Source organism: Myxocyprinus asiaticus, chromosome 17, assembly GCF_019703515.2.
Source record: "Myxocyprinus asiaticus isolate MX2 ecotype Aquarium Trade chromosome 17, UBuf_Myxa_2, whole genome shotgun sequence".
NCBI classification, from domain to species: Eukaryota; Metazoa; Chordata; class Actinopteri; order Cypriniformes; family Catostomidae; genus Myxocyprinus; species Myxocyprinus asiaticus.
In genome coordinates, this window is record NC_059360.1 from 42,593,990 (window position 1) to 42,614,498 (window position 20,509).

Sequence of the window (20,509 nt, forward strand, 5' to 3'; positions counted from 1 at the left end):
TCCATCCATACATACATCTATTCGTCAATAGATCAATCCATCCATCCATTGATAGATCAATCCACCCATCCATCGATAGATCAATCCATCCATTCATCGATAGATCAATCCATCCATCTATCCTTCAATAGACCAATCCATCCACCCATTCAAGATCGACAGATAGATATATAGATAGATAGATAGATAGATAGATAGATAGATAGATAGATAGACAGGGATGACAGGAAGTAATGAACAGCTTTAGATTTATATTTTAATGGGAAACAACATACTTTTTCACTTTTTATTTTGAATAATGTATTTCCTTTCCCTTTGAAGCGGGCCAGATCAGAAACAGATTTTCCTTTTTCTTGTCCTGTATTTTGATCCTTCCCCTGTTTTCCAGATGGTGTGTGTATGAATGTGAACTAGTGAAGGTGGGTTGTTGGGTATCTTGTACCATGTTGATGAGATAATGCAAGCAGCCATGCATAACTGCTGCCACTGTCATTATGTGAGGGTGGAGCATTGCTCATTAACTCTCCACGCCTTCACCTCTGGGGAGCTAAAGTGCTGCCCCCTCATCCTACACCTCCCAACGCCCCACCTCCTCACCATTCTACTTCACAATGGCCATTAAAATGAGCGGGTTGCCTTAAAAACTCTCACATCAGCACTGACCCCCCTATCGCAGAACTAACCCCTACCTCCGGAATGTTCAAACCCCCCCCGACACGCTCAAATGATTGATTGAGCTGCCCAACAACCAGGACTGTGGGCCACGAGGCAAGTGAGAGGTTTCATTAGTGTCCCTCGTAAGACTCTAGCCAGATTTATTCCATAAATATTCGCCTCAGGGAGACGCATGTCTCTGAAGGTATTACGGTCTGCAAAGCAATGGTTGGCATGTGTTTGCTGTATATATATAGAGAGATATGAATGTCTCACACTGACAGTTTCTTTCTAAATTAATCTATTTCAACCCAGTGCAACATCACAGATGTAATCTGTTATTTGACATTATTAGTGGTGTTTGCAAAGGCAAGCATCACTATTACAATCGCTCATACATATGGCCCTTAGTATTACATTTTGCTGTGCAATTCCTACACTGTTTGTGATACAGACATGAAATACATCACAAATCTTGTGCTGTGTTTAGGACTGATAATCAAACTCACAGTTGTTTCGGAGCAGATAAGAAAACAGACGAAAAAAATCTGATGCACTTCCATTGAAGGAGGGTCCCGAGCCATACAGTATCTTGATGACTAGAATATCATAGAGACTTGTGGACTCTTATGACTGGAGGCAGTAAGCAAGAACCTAGCCACCATCCAGAACAGCCTAGCAACTGCATAGGAATGCCCTAGCAGAGACCTGGAACACCCTTGCAACCACTAAGTAAAGCAATGAAAACCACACAGAACACCTTAGCAACCACTCACAATACTCTAGCATCGTGGCAGTGGTTTTGCATGGGTAAGCACAAATCACATTTTCTTATTGGCTGAAATCACACAGAATTAAACCAAACTGTCGTGCTTGCATTTTATCACAGTGTCATTTTTTTTAAGCATACTGTTGGCATTTCTACAACAGACAAGTGAATACAAACCTTTGCAAACACAGTATAACATCCCAGAGTGTGTGACAAATGATTTGTTTTCAAAACTAGGATTATATTCCTTAAAGAAGACAGTTTAGAGTTGCAAGCAAACAACTTCACCCCTTTTCCTTTCAAATGGCTCACTCTCCGTCTATCTCGCTCTCTCTCCCTAGGGAGGGGTCGCTTAAAATCCAGGGCAATTAACTCATGATCCCATCCACTTAGCTGTGAGAGGATGTGGGTGATCCATTGAAGGGTGTCACAAAGCCGTGACAAGTGGACATCACGCCTTGTAATGACCCCAGGATAAATTATGAATGCATGCAAGCTCCCAAAGAGAGATCATAAATTGTGATCCAATCCACCAAGGCTAGAATCTTCATATACATTGATGTCCAACCCAATATTCAGATAAGTGGTTAATAAATTTTTTACAGTCTTGAATATTTGGTTACATTCTTGCAGTCCACCACTAAAATATACTAAATTGGGGAAAAGCAGTGCCTGTTTGATTATGCTGACTTATTTGGTTCTATATTTTTTTAGTATAACTCATAAATAAGCTTACATATCTAGAAGCATTGATTCCACAATGGTAGATAACTAAAGCATCTCCCCATGGTTAATTAATAAGATTTGACTCCCCAGGCCAGCCAAAGACATGTCAGGACCTTTATGGGGAGTTAGTATCTAACAAGCTACAGCCAAATGACATGCTTAGCCACAGAGGTTAATGATATAATAGTCCCAGAGTCAGCCACTGATGAAAGCTCTAATAATTCTGATGATAATCATGGTAATTACTATCAGCATTACCACTCAGAACCATGAAATAGACCTCCAGAGATCAGATGAGGCCTGAATTGAAGATAAGAGTCTCTGGATCCTCTTCTAATTTGCTGAGCTAATTAAATGTAAATATAGTGCAAGTATGCATGGACTCTGCCTTCAACTCCCACAATTCAATAACACCAGGAAGTCATAGTGGTCTAATGCTGCCTTCATGTGCTATTGGAATTATCGTAAATACAAGTTTCCCAGTCGCAAGTTGCACATGGAGATAATTTTGATACCCGAGTTGTCTGAGTTGTGAGAAGACGTAAACTTTCAACATGGCAGAAGATAGTACGGTTTCTGTGGTGAATAAGGTTTTATAAATTGTTCTAAATTATTCATTTATGTGTACAGTATCAGCAACCATTTGATGCACGTTGTACATTTGTACACCATGAAAATAGCTTGTATTTGACCAAAATGTCATTATCGTCAGCAAGCTTACTGAGTAATATGTAATATGGCGTGACTGTTACCAAAATAAAAGTTCCTCACAAAAATATGTATGAATGAACCTGGCGTCGACAACAAAGCACTTGAACATGACATACTCATAATTACCACTTCAAAAGTGGGAAGCAGGATAATTCCCATAGCACATGAAGGCAGCAATAGAAGTCTTGAAGTTCTTTTAACCTGATACAGTGTCAACAAGATGCTTAAAAAGCACGAGGCGCAACAGTCAAAGACGTATGTTTAGCACGTTTACATAGGAGAGCAATTGAAAAATGGTGCAGACAAAAGCAAAAACACTTTCATGTGAATGACCCCTAAGTCGCTTTGGATGCAACTTTTTTCAAACTCATACATTTAAATTCCTGAAGAAATTCACTCAATCTAATGTGACAGTACAAGCAGCAGTAGCTGTCTGCAACAGTAACTAAGGGGCGGGGCTTGTGAAAAGTCAATTCCACACCAACGAGGACACACCCCAAATGCAATATTAGTATATACTCAAAAATATATACCAATTGACTTGTATTTTATTTTTTCCAGAAAGGATATTTTATTGTGTGTTTTTATTCTGTAGGAATCTGGTATGCATAGCAAGAGAATGTGTTTCACGCTGTCTTAAAAGAAGGCGTGTAAATTACAGATGTATGGTTCAGTTTGACAGAGCTGCCACATCTTTAACTGAACTCATCCGGATGGTCAGGTCATGACATCTGTCCCATAAACCACTGCACTCTCTCACAGCATGTTACGATGTCTGTAAATTGTCAGGTGCGAGCGCGAGCAAGGACAGGGGAAAGAGTAAAGGGGGTGTGACATGGTCCTGTTTCAAACAAAGAGAAAAATGTGCGCCAGGTGTACATATACACACTTTGGCAGGATAGTCGCTACCTGTCAAACAACAGGCTGAGACACATATATACCCCAAAAAAAGTGCTGTCCTTCATGTAAACCCGCACCATTCTCTGAAAGTTACAGCTGTTTTCTCTTTCTTTACTGCCGAAGGATGGCTGACATTTTCTGCTACATGAGGGCATGACTGTTATAAATCACATGGCGCACTCTCTCTTGCTCATTTCCCCGCTTCGAAAGAGGCAAACATGCAGCAGACACACATATGGAAAAATCTCAAATCAATAGAAACACAAGCAGTGTGGGAGTCTGGTAGAAATTTCATTAAATCCATTATGTAGCTCTGAGCTGCAATTTAAGTCTATGATTCTCCACTGGTTTTGCTTCAGGACCCAGATTTTACTGTGGACATCAAGTGGCAACCCAAGAAAGTATTACAAATGTTTATCAAACAAAAAGTATACAAAAATGTCATTAAAAGACCCCATGAAAATCTTTGCTCTGTTATATAAGTCTAACATAATGTTATTTAGGTATCCAAACTATGCATGATTATACTGTATGTTTTGTATAATTCAACTTTGTATTTCCTTGCTGACCATTTTTAGGTTGCGACCCACCAGTTGACAACCACTGCTTTAGTACATCCACATTGTCTGGTTGATATGAGGCCAGTAAATCATGCTGGAAGCCTCTTAACCTCTCTGTGATCTGAACATTATAGAGATATTTACAATGTTTGAGCGATAGATCTACCACTCGAAAAAGAAGGAGAGACTGGTATTTTTGCAGTAGAAAATGTTCTCATGAAAAATAACTATAAATGCAATAACGTTAGATTTGTGAGATAATCCTCCATTTAGCAGAATAATAATAATTCTTCCAAACTGAGGCCTAATTGGACAAAACGAATGGCCCATCAGCTGCAATCATCTAGATAACAAAGTGATTTAAGCCATCTCTCAAGAGACAGTAAGAATTCCTCACTTTTAACAGGTTGAAGCTAGTGCTATACAACTTGCTACAATTGTTGCTATATAAATGAGCATGTTTACGAGCATGATCTTACACTGGTTATGCTGAAGTGAGAATCACCCTGGCACCAATTGAAATGAACTGGACCTCACACAAGACACCAAAATATGTGGTGATTTTTGATCACACTTCATTTAAGGTGTATGTGTGTGTGACTATTAATATCAGACTGCCCCTCCCTCCATCCTCAGGGCACCAGCTAAGGAGTTTCACCTTAACAGTAAAAGAATGATCCAAATGGACCATTCAATAAATAAAAATGATGTAAATTGGACACTTAGTTGTAATAAAATTAGTTTTATTTACAAAAAGATAAACAAGAATAACTAATAAAAACTACAAAATAGTACTAATATGCTAAAAGATAAAATAAACAAATAGGTAAATAAAGTGCATAGGATAGAAAGATGTAAGTGGTTGAATTGAATGTAGCAATGGCAAAGTATGACTATTATCTTGTGGAAAGATAAATGGCTGTTTCTCTGTTAAATAATAAGGTGAAAACCTTATTTCTATTTAAACAAATAACTCAAAGTTTATTTGCTAGACATTTGATACACAGGTTATGCAATCTAAGGAACATTAGATAATCATAAACTGATAGTAAACACTAATGCCAAGGTCACTGGAAAGAGGTTTAGTAGTGATATTTACGTTCTCCTTGATCGATTGATGAGTTCGGTGATGGCGACGTCTCCCACTGGGGCTCAGGGCCATATTACAGTGGGGAAGGAGCTGGATTTCGTTTCAACAGCCTTGGACAAGAAGGAGCTGAGGAATGCTGATATTCTGGAAGAACCAAGAAGGTTTTTGAAATCTGGAACACGCAGATATACAGCCCTTATTTCAGTGCAAGTTTCTATATCTGCAACACGCAGATGCATGAAACTTGAAGAGAAGGTTTGCTCACTAGAGCTAAACCTTGTCGCTATAGTTTTCTCCCTGGTATAGGGATTCCGAACTTGGAGTTGCAGTAGTCTCTTGTGGTGAGACTTGGTACTTGGTCGATCTTCTTCTGTCTCTTGGATGGAGACTAAGCACATTGAATGATCCGTTATCCTCTCTCTTGGAGTGAGACTTAGCATGTTGGATGGTTTGTATTCTATCTCCTACCACTCAGGCCAGAGATTCTTCTCTCTCATAGAGTGAGACCAGAACAAAGGTGTTACCCTGTTAGTGTTTTCCAAGTTGTTTTAGAAGTGTATCCTGTTAATGACCCTCTGGACAGGGACTCAGGACAAAGGTGTGGTCATCCAGAGGATAGTTTTATACCTTCCTGGTGAGGAGGAGATTTCAGTTTGGCACTTCTTGTTTCAAGGTTATGATTGGCTACTGAGATTGGAGGAGGCCCACACAGTGTGGCTCACCCTCCCTTCTCTGTGTGGAACATTTGCATATTTTAAAGAACATAGTTAGAACAATGTCTTTAAAGTCTCATCTATGCATTGTTCCTTTTCCAAACCTCTTCAACCAAACATGATATTGAAAGATTAAATATTACGCATGCATTAATTTATACAAGCATAGTTCAGTTTATGTTAACTATTGTGCTAATTGAACTAATGCAATTTACATAAACAGTTCTGTGAACAAACATGGAGTGAATGTGTTGTAGTTGGTGTCCATGTTAGAAGTAAAAGTTTGTGTGTAAAGATTTGTCTTTGTGGCTTCTTTGTTTAAACTTTTGCCGCATGGTAAGTTAATGCTGCTTCAAGAGGTCTTGAAGAATATTTATGGTCTTTATCTCAACTCTGGATTGGGGCAAACCTTAGGATGGGGGATTTGAGAGGTTGCTAAGAAACCACTGATGGACCAATGAGAAGTCTTTTCCAACGTGTTGGAAGGTCTTTCCTGCCTTGTGATGGGCGTCTGGCGGTTGTCCGAGCAGCTTATCTGAAGGCTGTGCTTGACATTTGTTTGTGTTGGCCCTACCACGATCCATTCAAAATGGAGCAACTTTTCTTTGCCTTGAAAGTAAGGGAGGGGCTCTGCCATAAACTGGCTCATGGAATATCATCTGGTCTGATTGTTCACCACAATGCTAAATAAACTGTAAACCTTCATGTGAATGCCATAAGGCTCAGTCAGATTTACCTTTGCAGAGGGAAATATGGGCAATGGGAATCTTTGTGAACAGGAATCTGAGGATGGCAATTAAATTTCCCTACGCAGATTTCCTGTGGGGTTCATGTTTGGTGAACTTTGACATGAATTCGCAGCCTTGACCAATAGGAAGTCGATTTGTTTAGCAGTGACTTCTGTGTGGGCAGTAATATGAACATAGTCACAAGGAATTTCACTTCCAAAATTTTTAATAAGCTTTAAATGCTTTCCTTTATTGGGGCATGTTCACTAATGGTTTAAGCATAAACCAATCGCAAAACTTAGATTTTTGCTCATTACCCCTATTAATTCTGTATGTTAACACCTTTACCGAATTCTTTCCGGCTTATCCAATGTATGCCAGTGTTGTGTGCATGCCTGTTTATGTTTTGATGTCAAAAGCTGATGATTTAAAAAACTTTTGCGTTGTTTGACTTTTTGAGTAAGCTGATTTTTGGTAGTTATCAGCATAGTGGTTTGCATGTAAATGTACTGACATGTTTTCCATTTTTACAGTGAACTAATGTGAATGCACATTCTAGATATAAAACGTAAAGACCTGCCAATGTCTTTGCCAATAAGGCAACTTCCTTGCCTACAGTTACCATTCTGAGCATTGTGGCGTGTCTCTAGTGGCATAGGGGCATTAAGCAGGAGGCACAAACAGGAAACAGGGGAGTGGCAGATAAAACCATGATGCCACCACAGCTTGCAGCCTCTGATACAAATAAACTCATGAAATCCAGCTGCAGAGGAAGACCTGCTTTATGAGAGTCTCTCACGAAAACGAGAGGTTTTGAGTTTTCACATAAGTTATTCGTCTCCTGCTATCTTACTCTGCCACTTCACTCCTCTCCTCCTCGACACTAGTCTGATAACACCCTATGATCTATGGCCTAGCCCCCTCCCACACCCACCCGGGTGACACAGACCAGAACACGAATCTATAGATGGCGGGGAGGACGTCTTTCCCAAAGTATGACAGAATGCCCTTTTCAAAAGACAATAGACACAATCATAACAGCGACGTTTATGCTAGATCCATGGGGACAAACATGATTCATTTTAAGAAGATAGCCATGGGAAAAATAGTCGGATGTACAGTCCAACCGGAGATCAGACCATCTCATATGACACCAAGTGACAGCACCTGCCAGAACCTCTGCATATGTAGGAATTTGCAAGTGTGAGAAATGGAAGCATAAGCGGTAGTTCTTGCAGGGAGACTCCTAGTAGCTTCATACCTTTCAGTCAATTCAGGTATCTCATCCAATCATAATCCAGCCTCTGCTTCATAAGCTCCAGCTGTTGTTCATCTCTTGTTATGTCACTGTTTGTTTTCACCCTCCTCCACCAATTTGGGTCCCGTCCTGCCAGGGGGTAAGCTCCTCTCCCCTGCTGTCATCACTTTCTGGCAGGATCTGACGGTTCAAGTGATAAATCTGAGCACTGTACCGTGGAACAGGGCTTGCGCCAAGGGAAATTATTCTATCACTACATTAGTGATCAATTCTCATTGATATGAGTCTTTCTGAGAGAAATGTCTTGTTGACAACAGACAGCTATGATGCAGGATGTGAGTGAAGGAGAGAACATGAGAGGACATGCAAACAGTTTTGCTGCTTGACCCCAGACACTCCTCTAACTGTCATCTCCCAAGAATGCTGATCTGAAACCAGTTTCCTTACAAAACACCTAGCTGTTAAGTCAATGGCTCATTTCAGATTAGCAAACTATGATACTACTCTTACTATTTCTTCCATATCTACAGTTTATACTGCAAATATAGTAAATGTAGTATGGTAGTATGCTTTTCTGTACAAAGCAATCAACTGACTGGGCAGCTGCCTCCAGTTTCGGACATGATTTTCGGTGCTGGTCTGATTAGTTGATTAGGTAGTGAGCCACAATAATTTAGGGGCAGATTCATTAAACAGTTGCACCACTTTTGTGCATGGTATTTCAGCGCAAATACCTGCGTCTTCTTCACTAATCACCCGCAAACACATTTAGCGGGCACAATCAGCACTGAAATTGAGCTGCGTCTTCAATATTTAAATTAAGTAATTGCCATTCCTTTCTGCGCAAACACGCCTCCTTTCTATGTAAATTAGGCTCATTTAAGATTGCACTTCATTCACAAAACTTACATTTCACCAGTAAGTAATCAAATAGTCATCAAATGAAGTTGGAGAGCTTTATAGCCTGGCATTTCCAGATGTGTGGTGTCGTCAAGCGCACGTTCTGCATGTTTAATAGATGATCCTAGGTGTCTGGATAAAAGTGATGTTGTTCAGTCCTGGCAGGGTGGGTCTAATACAGTCGGCTGTGGCATCCTTGGCTATATTGCGCTCAGAATCAGATTGCAAGATCAGAATTGCACATGCAATGTGTTCAGCAGCAATTTTGTGGGCGCGTATGTGCCGTTGCCTGATCTGCATAATTATATTCCTTTAGTGAATTGGGCGCTAAACGAGCACAGTTAGCGTGTGCAAAAAAACTGCGCAATTCATTCTTAGTGAATCTGCCCCTTAGTGTGTTTACATGCACACTAATACACTCATAACAACCAAAATCAGTTAATTAAAAAAATCCAGCAATGCTAAAAAAAAATTATAGATGACACTTAAAATCATCAGATTATTCTCTGCTTTTGACGTCAAAACCGAAACAGGCATGCGCATAACACTTGTGCACATTGGATAAGCTGGTACGAATGCCAGTAAAGGTGTTTACACACAACGTGAAATCGGGGTAAAGGGGTAAAATCTACGTGTGTTATTTGTTGGGTAAATTACCTTATCCCATTTAAGGAAAACCATTTAAAGTTTTAACACGACCTTACATGTTGTCAGTTTATTAAGCATAATCGGTGTAAGGCTGTGCATGTAAACATGCTCACTGACTGCTAAGTTTATGGTTTCATGCTTTTCATAGGACAATAGCAACTTGTAGAGTGGCTGTGTTGTCGCATTTTCAAATTTGTGACTTATTATTTGACTAGACAGCCAGTTTTTTTTTTTTTTTTACACTTTAGTCCACAATTAGACTAAACATGCAAAACTCCAATTTTTATTAACGAAATAACTGGACGCGTCCTGCTGACATAACAATAAGTGTGTTTGACTTCATGCAGTGGTGCACAGACCAATCGGTACCTGACTTGAAGCAGTGCATGTTGGTTAGAAATGTTGTCCTACTTTAGTCGGCGCTAGTGCCGCATCACTGTGACTTATGCCTTCAAAATAATGCAAGAGTGAGTCAACACCAGCTGCCTGGATGATTTAGGTTTCATGGGCTGATTTCGCAATGGCATACTACCCATACTACTTTTACTACTTCTGCTATGTCGGTCTATGTCAGAAATAGTAAGAGTAGCATGATAGTATGCCATTAGTAAGGTTTACCTTTAGCTCCGCTAAACTCTCACAAATTTGTGATTTTATAACAGTGAAATTCTCTTTTTATGCAATATTAACCTTATATATCATGTTTATTCATTAAAACAATAAAAATATTTAAAATACTGACTCCTTTACTGGTATTAAAATAATATAGGCTTATACAGTAGCAGCCTATATTATTTTAGCAGCGCGTAACTTACTCAGATGAATAGTGTTTCTTGTTATTATATGTAAAATTCTAACGTCTGTCTATCAAAATTTCTATCGCATCCACTTAATCTGCAATAAAGAAAGCAATTTTCTTGTTGCCATGATCTGCCATGACTAGTGTAGGTTCAGCACACAACGTCAAGCGCAAAGTTTCCAGCTTGAAGGCTCTCTTTTCAACTCCTCCCCCAATTTGCAACCGAAAAATCTCGCCGATCTGTAATTGGCCAGGTGCAGTTGAAGTCAAACACACCTCATGCGACATAGTGAGGTCATGTGACACCATTCAAAGAACCTTACCTGGCAAAGAAGGATGCAGCAGCGGAGGTGCCACCAGAGGGCGCTGTGGTGACTAGGGCAGGAGGAGGAGCTGCAGGGTTGCTGTATGCAGATGCGCGGTCTGCGTTGTAGCGGTTAAGCGCAGCCTCGTTTAGACCCTCTCTGTTGCCTTCTGACACTATCTGTGAGATCTGCACCAAAATAAACACAAGCATTAAAGACAACATGCAAAATATGGACAACACAATCAGGGTTTGAAGTTCTTCATGGGTGGTAACTTATTTGCCATATTTGCTGGTGAGTGAAAAAGTTAATTTCAAACACAACTAAACAGGAGCCAGTGGCTCTGTTAACAGCTAAACAAACACAATATAGTTTAGGTAATGTTTTCAGTTTGGTATTTTATGTTCTTCTATTTTCCCAGACATGTGGGGGAACAGTTTGAAAAAATTTTCTATTTGTGTCAAAACTACTGCAGCATACTAGCAAGCATGTAGACATCTCTGGCAAGTGTCCCGGGTCATGCAGTGGCGGTGAGTAAGTTTAGCGCAGATTCTGCAAAGTGTTCAGATAAACAGCTCAGCTTAGACATGACTCATGAGAAACAGCCCTGATAATTGTGCTACAAAGGGCCCATGGCATGGTAGGCTTTCTTAAACAAGCATCCAGCCAGACCCACTCAGGGAGATTTGGACATAATCCGGACACCCTCCCCTGACCCAGCTCTGTAAATAGACAGCAAGGGCACTGCTGTTGCTGTGGGCTCGGGTCTATCATTTCGCCCCAAATAAGGACGCACACGAGTCCCTCTGGAAGATGAGCTCTGCTGTATAGTCAAACAGCAGCTCTCTTTGTGTTTACCAAGAATGCCTTAGAAGTGTAGGCAAGTATCACACAGATAAGTTTGGAAGGACAGTGAGAAAATCCAGATCTGAGTATCTGAGTATATTTATGGGTGCATTTGTCCAGTAATATGCTCGTAAAAACTGAAGAATGAACGTGTTCATGAAATATAGACGTGTCCATCTACGTATATCACTGTTTAAGTCGAAATAAAATAACATTTGGAACATTTGCGAATTTTATGTTTTATTGTGACATTTTATAATAGAAAAATATAGAAAATGGTTTAATCCATTGATTGGATTTGATTTACAATGGACGTGAATGGGGCCAGTCCATAAACATTAAAATACTCACTGTTTCAAAAGTATAGCCACAAGACGTAAACATTATACATGTTAACATGATTTTAGTGCGATTAATTCGCTTACCAAACTTATTAGTGTAAAGTTGTATCCAATATTACATCTTTTTTGCCATGGCGAAGCAATGCCGGAAAACCCTATAAGTGATATTATCACACTAAAATCATGTAGAACAGAGATTTTATCACGCTAGTGTCATGTTAACACATAGTATTTTAAAGTTTATGCACTAGCCCCATTCACTTCAACTGTAAGTGGCTTACTGTAAATGCTATTTTTAAATAAACAACATTATGCTGCAAATGCTGTCGATTGAGCTTAACTTGTATTGAACCCGGAACATTCCTTTAAGAAAGTAAATAGAATCAAGAAAGTCAATTTTGATTTTATCTTTAGGTGACACTAAGGGAGTCAATGCTAAAATACAAGGCTAATAAATGTTAATTATTAGGTCATAATTATTGGAGAATTCGTAAGAACTTATTTAAAAAGTTCATTGATATTTCAGTAAAAGGTCATATTAACTAGGAGGCAACTAATGGACTACATTGGGACCCATCTGATAAATATATGACTTAAACCAATCAAACAAATCTATCATATCTGTGGAAGTACATTCAGTTATCATGGTATTTCAAACATGTACACAGTAATCAGAATAAAAATCCTCCTGACTCATCATTAGGGACTCACTGGCTTTTACTACCAGTGATTGTGTTACATCACGCCACATTTTCATTTTCAGTCAGGACAGAAATATTACTTGTAAATGGAAACTATGTGCACTGATGTACATTGAAATAACCAGATGTTTCGTGCATACTGTATATTCAGGGTTGGGGAGTAACGGAATACATGTAACGGGATTACGTATTTAAAATACAAAATATAAATAACTGTATTCCGCTTCAGTTACAATTTAAATCATTGGTAATTAGAATACAGTTACATTCAAAAAGTATTTTGATTACTGAAGAGATTGCTTTGCATTTTATTGTCATTTGTTTCATTTAATATTTAGTCCTTTCAGATGGAAAACATTTATACATATAAATGATGCGATCCAAAGTGCATCTGAACTGCGGTGAAACACTTTCTTATGATGTGTTACATTCATATGAGCAGACAGAGAAGTACGTTTGGAGCAGAAGAAATCGAAATAAACCTTGTGTAAATTGTCAGCTTTACGCTAAGATAAAATGCTATTTCTAGCCATTTTACATGCATGTTACCAGACACGATCATATTTTTTTATCAAGAAAATTCACATTAGATCATAATTTCTTTTTTTCTAGTAAGACCTTTGATATTAGGGCAAAAATCATATTCTTGATAATAACTTTTGTATTGTTTTCATGTAAAAAATATCTACAAATTCTTAAAACAAGATCAATTTGATTAATCTTGTTTTAGAAACAACACTGCATAAGATATTTAGGTTTTTCAGAGAATGTATTTTTAACGTGTATTTTGTCTACTGTACTGGCAGAGTTTTTATAGTCAAATCAAGTGAAAAAATCTACCAGTGCTGAAGAAGTAATCGAAAGTATTTAGAATACGTTACTGACCTTGAGTAATCTAACAGAATACGTTACAAATTACATTTTATAGCATGTATTCTGTAATCTGTAGTGGAATACATTTCAAAAGTAACCCACCCATCCCTGTGTATATTGTATTTGTCTGTGTATGTGTATGCAATTATTTTCCGTGAGTTGACAATTTAAACCCAAGTGTATCATGTGAGAGAAAAAATTATTTTCTACCCTGCATTTCACACCAAAATAAAGACAGATTGCCACATCGCATCTGCACACAGGCCGACCAGTGCCAACTTTCACACCTTAGAGAAACTAAAGAGACAGACTAGACTGAGTCATTCACAGCCAAAGGCTGCAAGTTTCTTCACAGCTTCACATGTGTTATTTCTGTCATATTGCAGGTATAGTGGCAAAACTCACAGCCATCTTAAAATACGCTCTGATAGCGCATGACTGTATATTGCAGCATGTGAACACATTACAGTTCCATAGCGCTGCATTGGTCAAAGCAGACATTCGTGTGACCAGTTGCTGGATTAAAAGTGGATATATTTGTAGTTGACATCTGCATAAGCTGCTGGAGTAAAACATATGGAATGAGATATCATAGCAATGACCACAAACCATTAATAAACCCGATTACAAGCAGCTAATAATGGGGCACAATATTGATCCTCTTCCAACAAAAGGTCAAAAAATGACTTTGCCAGTAAGAAAGACATATATAACAATGACTAACTGTTCTTTATTAATGTCAAACAGAAGAACGGGTCATTCTATGTGGCTTTGTACAAAAGACAATAGGATAAAACTTTCTTTTAAATATTAAAATATGAAAAGTGTAAAAAGTTTTCCTTTGTTAATTATTAGATTAGTCAGTTTATACTGTAAATCCATTCAGTACACACTTAAAGGTGCAGTATGTAAGATTCAGAAACTCTTGTTATTAATGACACCTGTGGCCGTTAAGTGAACTGCAGCCAGCTACCTGTTGCTGGTGCTCGCGCTCGTGCACACACTCCATAGGGAGCGAGCGAGCATCAGCCAAAACAATGACGTAACGTACAAAGAGGCTGAACGTGATTTACTGGCATCATGCTGACAGATAAGGCAGCATAATTAAAATTACACAGTTATAAATGTTTTACTACAAACTTTGAGACTAAACTAAAACTACTTATCAGCTAACATAGCATACTAACACACACATACATCTACATACTACCGAACTATACCAGACAGTTTACTGTTGCACTGCACTGTTATGTTGCACTATTGTATGTTTTGGATGTCATATGTTGTACTAAGATCAAGAAACTAGCGTATTTGCTTAAATTGATCCTGTATACATGACTTTTAGTATAAAGAGAAGATCACTGAAATTATCTGAAAGTTACGAAGCAAGGTAGCTTGCAATTTGTCAGTGTTAGCAGGCAAGATCAAGTTAGCTAAAATTACACAGATCAATCCTTATGGCACTATATTTCACATGCTTTGCAGTTATGTAAGCTTACCTGTCCAATAAGAACGCCAATTCAGGGCCGGTTTTGATCCCCAAAACCGAACAAAGTTCCCTCCAGGAATCAAATGCCCTGCCGATGTTCACTCTAGTTTCGATCAACCATGATCACGTTCCCGCTTAGCTAGACAGGATTCAGTAAATAAATGTTTTTTTTGTTTTTTGTTTTTGTTTCGGAGTGTGTAGGAGTCGGTGTTGTGCTGGGAGCCGGATGTTTGCTGGATTCCATATCTAAGATAACGTTACCTAGTGTTGCAGTTTGTTGTCGCTGTTGAATAGCGGAAGAGAAGCACTGAGGCAAGCATGCATAAACGTCACATCCATTGGATTTTCCCAGGCAAAACTGACCCGCTCCCTTCACATGAAAATCAGTCTACGGGCTTTAATAGGCAACCTAGGAAGGGCTCATTTTTAAGCTGCGTTACAAGCCATTCACACATTGGCAAAAAAAAAAGGCGACTATTACATGAAAATTGTTACATACTGCACCTTTAAAGCATCTGATCTGATTGAAAGAAACCCATTAGGGCACGTACACTAAAACGTACAATAAACATTTACATTTATGAATTTAGCTGACACTTTTATCCAAAGCGACTTACAAATGAGGATTACAACAGAAGCGATTCACCCTAAAGGCCCAGATATACTTCAAAAGAAATCGAAGAACAAATGGGTGTGACGTAATTTAGAACTAAATCTGGCCTAAAAGAAGGTGTTTTTGTATTTGTTTCGGTGGTTCGGAACAGCTCGCCTGGGCAAACTTTTAGGAAAACTTTTAAATGTCTGCTAAACACCTTCTTGTGCCATTGGTCCACGTCATCGGTAGGTGTGACCTAAGGCTCCACCTACTACTTTGTTTACGTTTTTCATTCGGTAATCAACGTGAACACACCTGCGTGCAAGACCATGTAATGTTATTTTTTTGTTTGTTTAATTAGTCTACAAAAGGAATCAAATGTACTCAAATACTCTCAAGTGCATATTCACACATCTGCCCAAAATAAGATATGCCTCTCTTATCATCATTCTTTTGTCTGTATTCTGCCCATCATTACTCATTTATACACCCACCTTTGCAGTTGTATCAGTCATCATAAATTACAATAAAAGAGTGTAATCCGCGGATATTATGGCAACGCATTAGCGTCATGAATTCAGAATCTAAATAAGACAAATTATATTATTAATTATTATAAATTATCTTCTACTGCATATATATTACTTCAAATCATCGAGTGGTTAATAAAAGCATCTTTTACTGACCTCATGTGAATAGAATGAGGCATAAAGTAATTAACACATTTTAATGTCACATTTGTTAAGGTTTTACATGTAACATCCTCATATTTAAATGTACTTCTAAACACCTCCTACAGCGGTGTAGCGGGTGTCTGAATGTTCGGGAACAGTATACCATTGCTCGGCTGTTTAGAATGTCTTTTTACCCTTGAAGGGTAAAGGAAGGATCTGGTCTTCCTTATGTTATACACAGCAAATTTGCATGATCAAGCTCTTCTTAAATAAAAAAACAAGGTTTTCCTCTTTCTTTTGAAGTAAAAAAGTTAGATATACTCTGTAGAAATACTCTAATGTTCACAACTCCCAAGCTCCCTCCCTAGTCCACCTAGACCATTTACTGAAAGTAAGCAGATAAAAAAGGGTGTATTGACATCACAACCATTAGCTCATTAACATGTGACCACCCACATTGAGACATCCATGCCTATTAAATATTAAGCACCTTGTTCACCCTGATGAACAACAATGTGAACTAAATTGTATGTAGATGTTAGCTGATAAGAACAGAGTTTATTTACATATGGAAGTCTTACATTTACAAAAAAAAAAAAAAAAAAAAAAAAAGGCTACTTAATTCTACAGGGTTCACACCATTTTTAACTAATCCACCTTTTTCCTGACTTCTCCATGGGCGGCCCATTACGGTGAAAGACTTACTCTTGGATGCTCCGCAGTTCCGCTTAGTTGTTGTTATCAGCTAGACAAACGTTACTGGTGATGGCAAGCAGTGAAGGCTCTGCAGGAATATGTGCTGTTAGAGGCTTTTATAACAACTACAGGTGGCTTAAAAACTACTGGAAAATATATGTTACGACAATAAGGCCTACCAGAAGCTGCCAATGGCTGAAACATTTAGAGTCACACCAGATCTAATAAGCAGATGTTGCAATAACCTAATCCTCCATCACCTAATCCTCTTACCTATTTTTTTTTTTAATTGACGGATAATTCCAAATGCTCTCATGTCACACTGTGAGTGTATGTTACAGCGTTTTCTCTTTGCAGTCTGCATTAGATGGCAACACTTGTTAATGCAGAAATAATGCAAAGGTACATCCCTCAAATCTGAAGATTTTTAAATAGAACTTACACAGCTTGCAAGCCAGTTTTACTCTGCACAAAAGCAGTATCTAGCTCAATACACATACAATAATTTGTATTCACTATAGAAATTTCCATGACTTTTTCAGGCAAGGAAAACACAATTTTGAAATTCCCTCATATTTCCAGGTTTTCCATGACCACAGGAACCCTGATTCTAAGAGTCAGAAAGAGGGTGGAAAATGGTCACGTAAATAAATTTTGTGCAATAAACCTTGGATTGGACTCAAGATGGCGCCGAGTATGGCTGCTGCGTTGCGAGCTCCGACACAACATAGCAGTGTTTTGTTTGTTTTGTTCACAATTCTTATGTTTTTTGTCTTGGATGTTGTCTGCCTTATTGTCTACGACAGACAAACACTTTTGGACATTGGTTCAGCAATTTCACACTGTAAACCGGACTTCAAATTCCTCAATGCCGACCCGCTGTTTACAAACACGCAAGCGGAGCCCTTTGTCTGGGCAGCACGGCCACGGAAACGCAAAAGGAAAAGGGGAAACAGAGCCGGCGTTCTCATCAGAGTAAGACGCCGCGCAAATCGACCCCCGCTACCCACTATTCTACTGGCAAATGTTCAGTCTTTGGATAACAAGCTCTGCGAGCTGAAAGCGCGGATCTCTTTCCAACGAGATACAAGGGACTGCTGCATTATCTGCCTTACGGAAACTTGGATGTCTGCGGAGATTCCAGACTCAGCCATTGAACCCGCGGGGTTCTCTGTGCACCGAGCGGACAGAGCGAAAGACCTCTCAGGTAAAAGCAGAGGTGGTGGTGTATGTTTTATGATCAACAAATCCTGGTGTGATCAGAGGAACCTACATTCTATCAAGTCTTTCTGCTCTCCTGATCTGGAATTTCTCATGCTTCTGTGTCGACCATTCTGGCTACCGAGGGAATTCACAGCGGTCATTATCACTGCTGTGTACATCCCCCCACAAGCCGACACAGACCGGGCACTCAAGGAACTGTATGGGAGTATAAGGGAGCAGGAAACCGCGCACCCTGAGGCCACGTTCATTGTGACCGGGGACTTTAATAAAGCCAGTTTAAAATCAGTCGCACCAAAATACCACCAGCACATTAGTTTCAACACACGAGGGGACCGGGTTTTGGACCATTGCTACTCTCCCTTCCGGGATGGCTACAAATCCCTCCCCCGCCCACCATTTGGCAAATCGGACCACTCTTCCATTCTGCTTCTGCCCGCTTACAGGCAGAAACTGAAACAGGAAGCACCCACCCTCAGAACGATCCAGTGCTGGTCGGACCAATCAGATTCTACACTACAAGACTGTTTTGATCACACAGACTGGGAGTTCCGGTCCGCCTCTGATGACGACATCGAGCTTTATGCTGATAGCGTAATGTGTTTCATCAAAAAGTGCGTGGAGGACGTGGTTCCGACTAGAACAATACAGATCTATCTGAATCAGAAACCATGGATAAATAACGATGTTCACGCGGCACTTAATGTGCGGACCTCCACTTTTAATTCCGGGAACGCGGAGGAGCATAAACAAGCCAGTTATGCCCTCCGAAATGCCCTTCAGAACCGCAAAATGCCAGTACAGGAACAAGACTGAAGGACAGTTTAACACCACCAACTCTAGAAGCATGTGGCAGGGAATTAACATCATCACGGACTTCAACACCCTCCAGGAAATATATACAAGGCGGTGTGTGAAAAAAGCTCGGAGGATCATCAGAGATTCCAGCCACCCGAGCCATGGGCTGTTCTCACTGCTACCATCAGGTAGGCGGTATCGCAGCATCAGGACCCGCACCAGCCAACTTCATGATAGCTTCTTCCCCCAAGCAATCAGACTTCTGAACTCTTGATCTCCCACGATCAAAATACATCAGCACTGCACTTTATTACCCTTACTCTTATATCTCACACCGGACTGTCATAAATTATATTATTATTATATTATATTCTCTCTTAACAACTGACTATCAACCGACAGCCTGGATGTCAATACAGTACAATACTGTACATTCTATATATACTACTATATATACTTTTTTATATATTTTTATTTTTATTGAATAATGTGTATCTATATAGTGCGTATTGTATACTGTACAGTGTATGTTATTATTTGTATATTGTTGAGTGTAATTATGTGTATATCAGATGTTTAAATTGTGCTGTGTTAAGTTTAATGTTATTGTAAATCGGTACTGTCTCATCACTGTCACGACTGCTATGTTGATCGGAACTGCACCCAAGAATTTCACACACCATTGCACTTGTGTATATGGCTGTGTGACAATAAAGTGATTTGATTTGATTTGATTGATTGACTAACATCAAAATGGGACTGCTTCCAAGAATGTTTCATGAATGTTTGTTTTCCATAAAGCTAAATGGCAATTCTATCCTTACAGTGCCATTGGACAGACCCAGTCATGCTCACAGCCAGTCAGATAATTTGGGAACTCAAGTCTGATTTGCCATCTGTTGTGCAGGAATGAGAAGAAGGAGCATTAAATACCACCAGTGCCAACAGCACAGATTGCACCTCTTTGCCCATCCTCCCATCCACTGCTATAATCTCTTCTTCTGTTCTCCTCCTCCATCACTTACTTTAACTTTTTTTATCCTCACTCTCTGCTCTTAGTATTTTGTTCATACCAGTGTAATGTATATGTAATCCATCCATCTCTTTGTCTTATTTTCTCATTTTCTATCCGAACAGGTGTATTAGAAAGACCCGATTGTTGAAGTTGATTAAAGAAGCCAACAGTCCAGTCCAGATCTCAGATGTTTACCTGTCTGACCTTGACTTTGTCATATGAACTGTTTCTGCTGGTCCATATAGCCTTGTAAATCTAGATTAAAGTCTTGGCATTATTGTGATATCAGCCAGATTAAAGTTATTCTGAGATCTATCATTGGTCTAGGTTCTCTAGTTACAAGTAATGGACATAAAGAGAAAGTTCTCTATTTTCATGAGAGCGTAACATATGTCTAATTCTGAATATTGTGCAACAGCCATATCTTGTGCATAATTATTGTTATGAATGCATCTGCAGCTGTGACATCTGCAGAATTAATAGTGATGTAAAGTGATAG

General features: G+C 39.2%; 1 protein-coding gene and 1 long non-coding RNA gene across 4 annotated transcripts in view; one reads left to right on the forward strand and one right to left on the reverse strand.

The window, feature by feature from the left end:
• The window catches only part of LOC127455627 (uncharacterized), a 70,711-nt gene extending 50,543 nt beyond the window's left edge, over positions 1–20,168 (forward strand). For 2 of the 3 annotated variants that reach the window (XR_007899700.1, XR_007899704.1), the window contains one exon: positions 19,822–20,168. This is a non-coding gene — a long non-coding RNA (uncharacterized LOC127455627). Of the gene's footprint in view, positions 1–1,764; positions 2,634–19,821 lie in introns of those variants that run through there. The other variant, XR_007899701.1, reaches the window with a different exon arrangement.
• The window catches only part of LOC127455626 (kinesin-like protein KIF26B), a 136,175-nt gene that overhangs the window by 54,749 nt on the left and 60,917 nt on the right, over positions 1–20,509 (reverse strand). Inside the window, exon 4 of the mRNA XM_051723679.1 lies at positions 10,780–10,949. Coding sequence (XP_051579639.1) covers positions 10,780–10,949 — 170 coding nt within the window. The remainder of the gene's footprint in view (positions 1–10,779; positions 10,950–20,509) is intronic.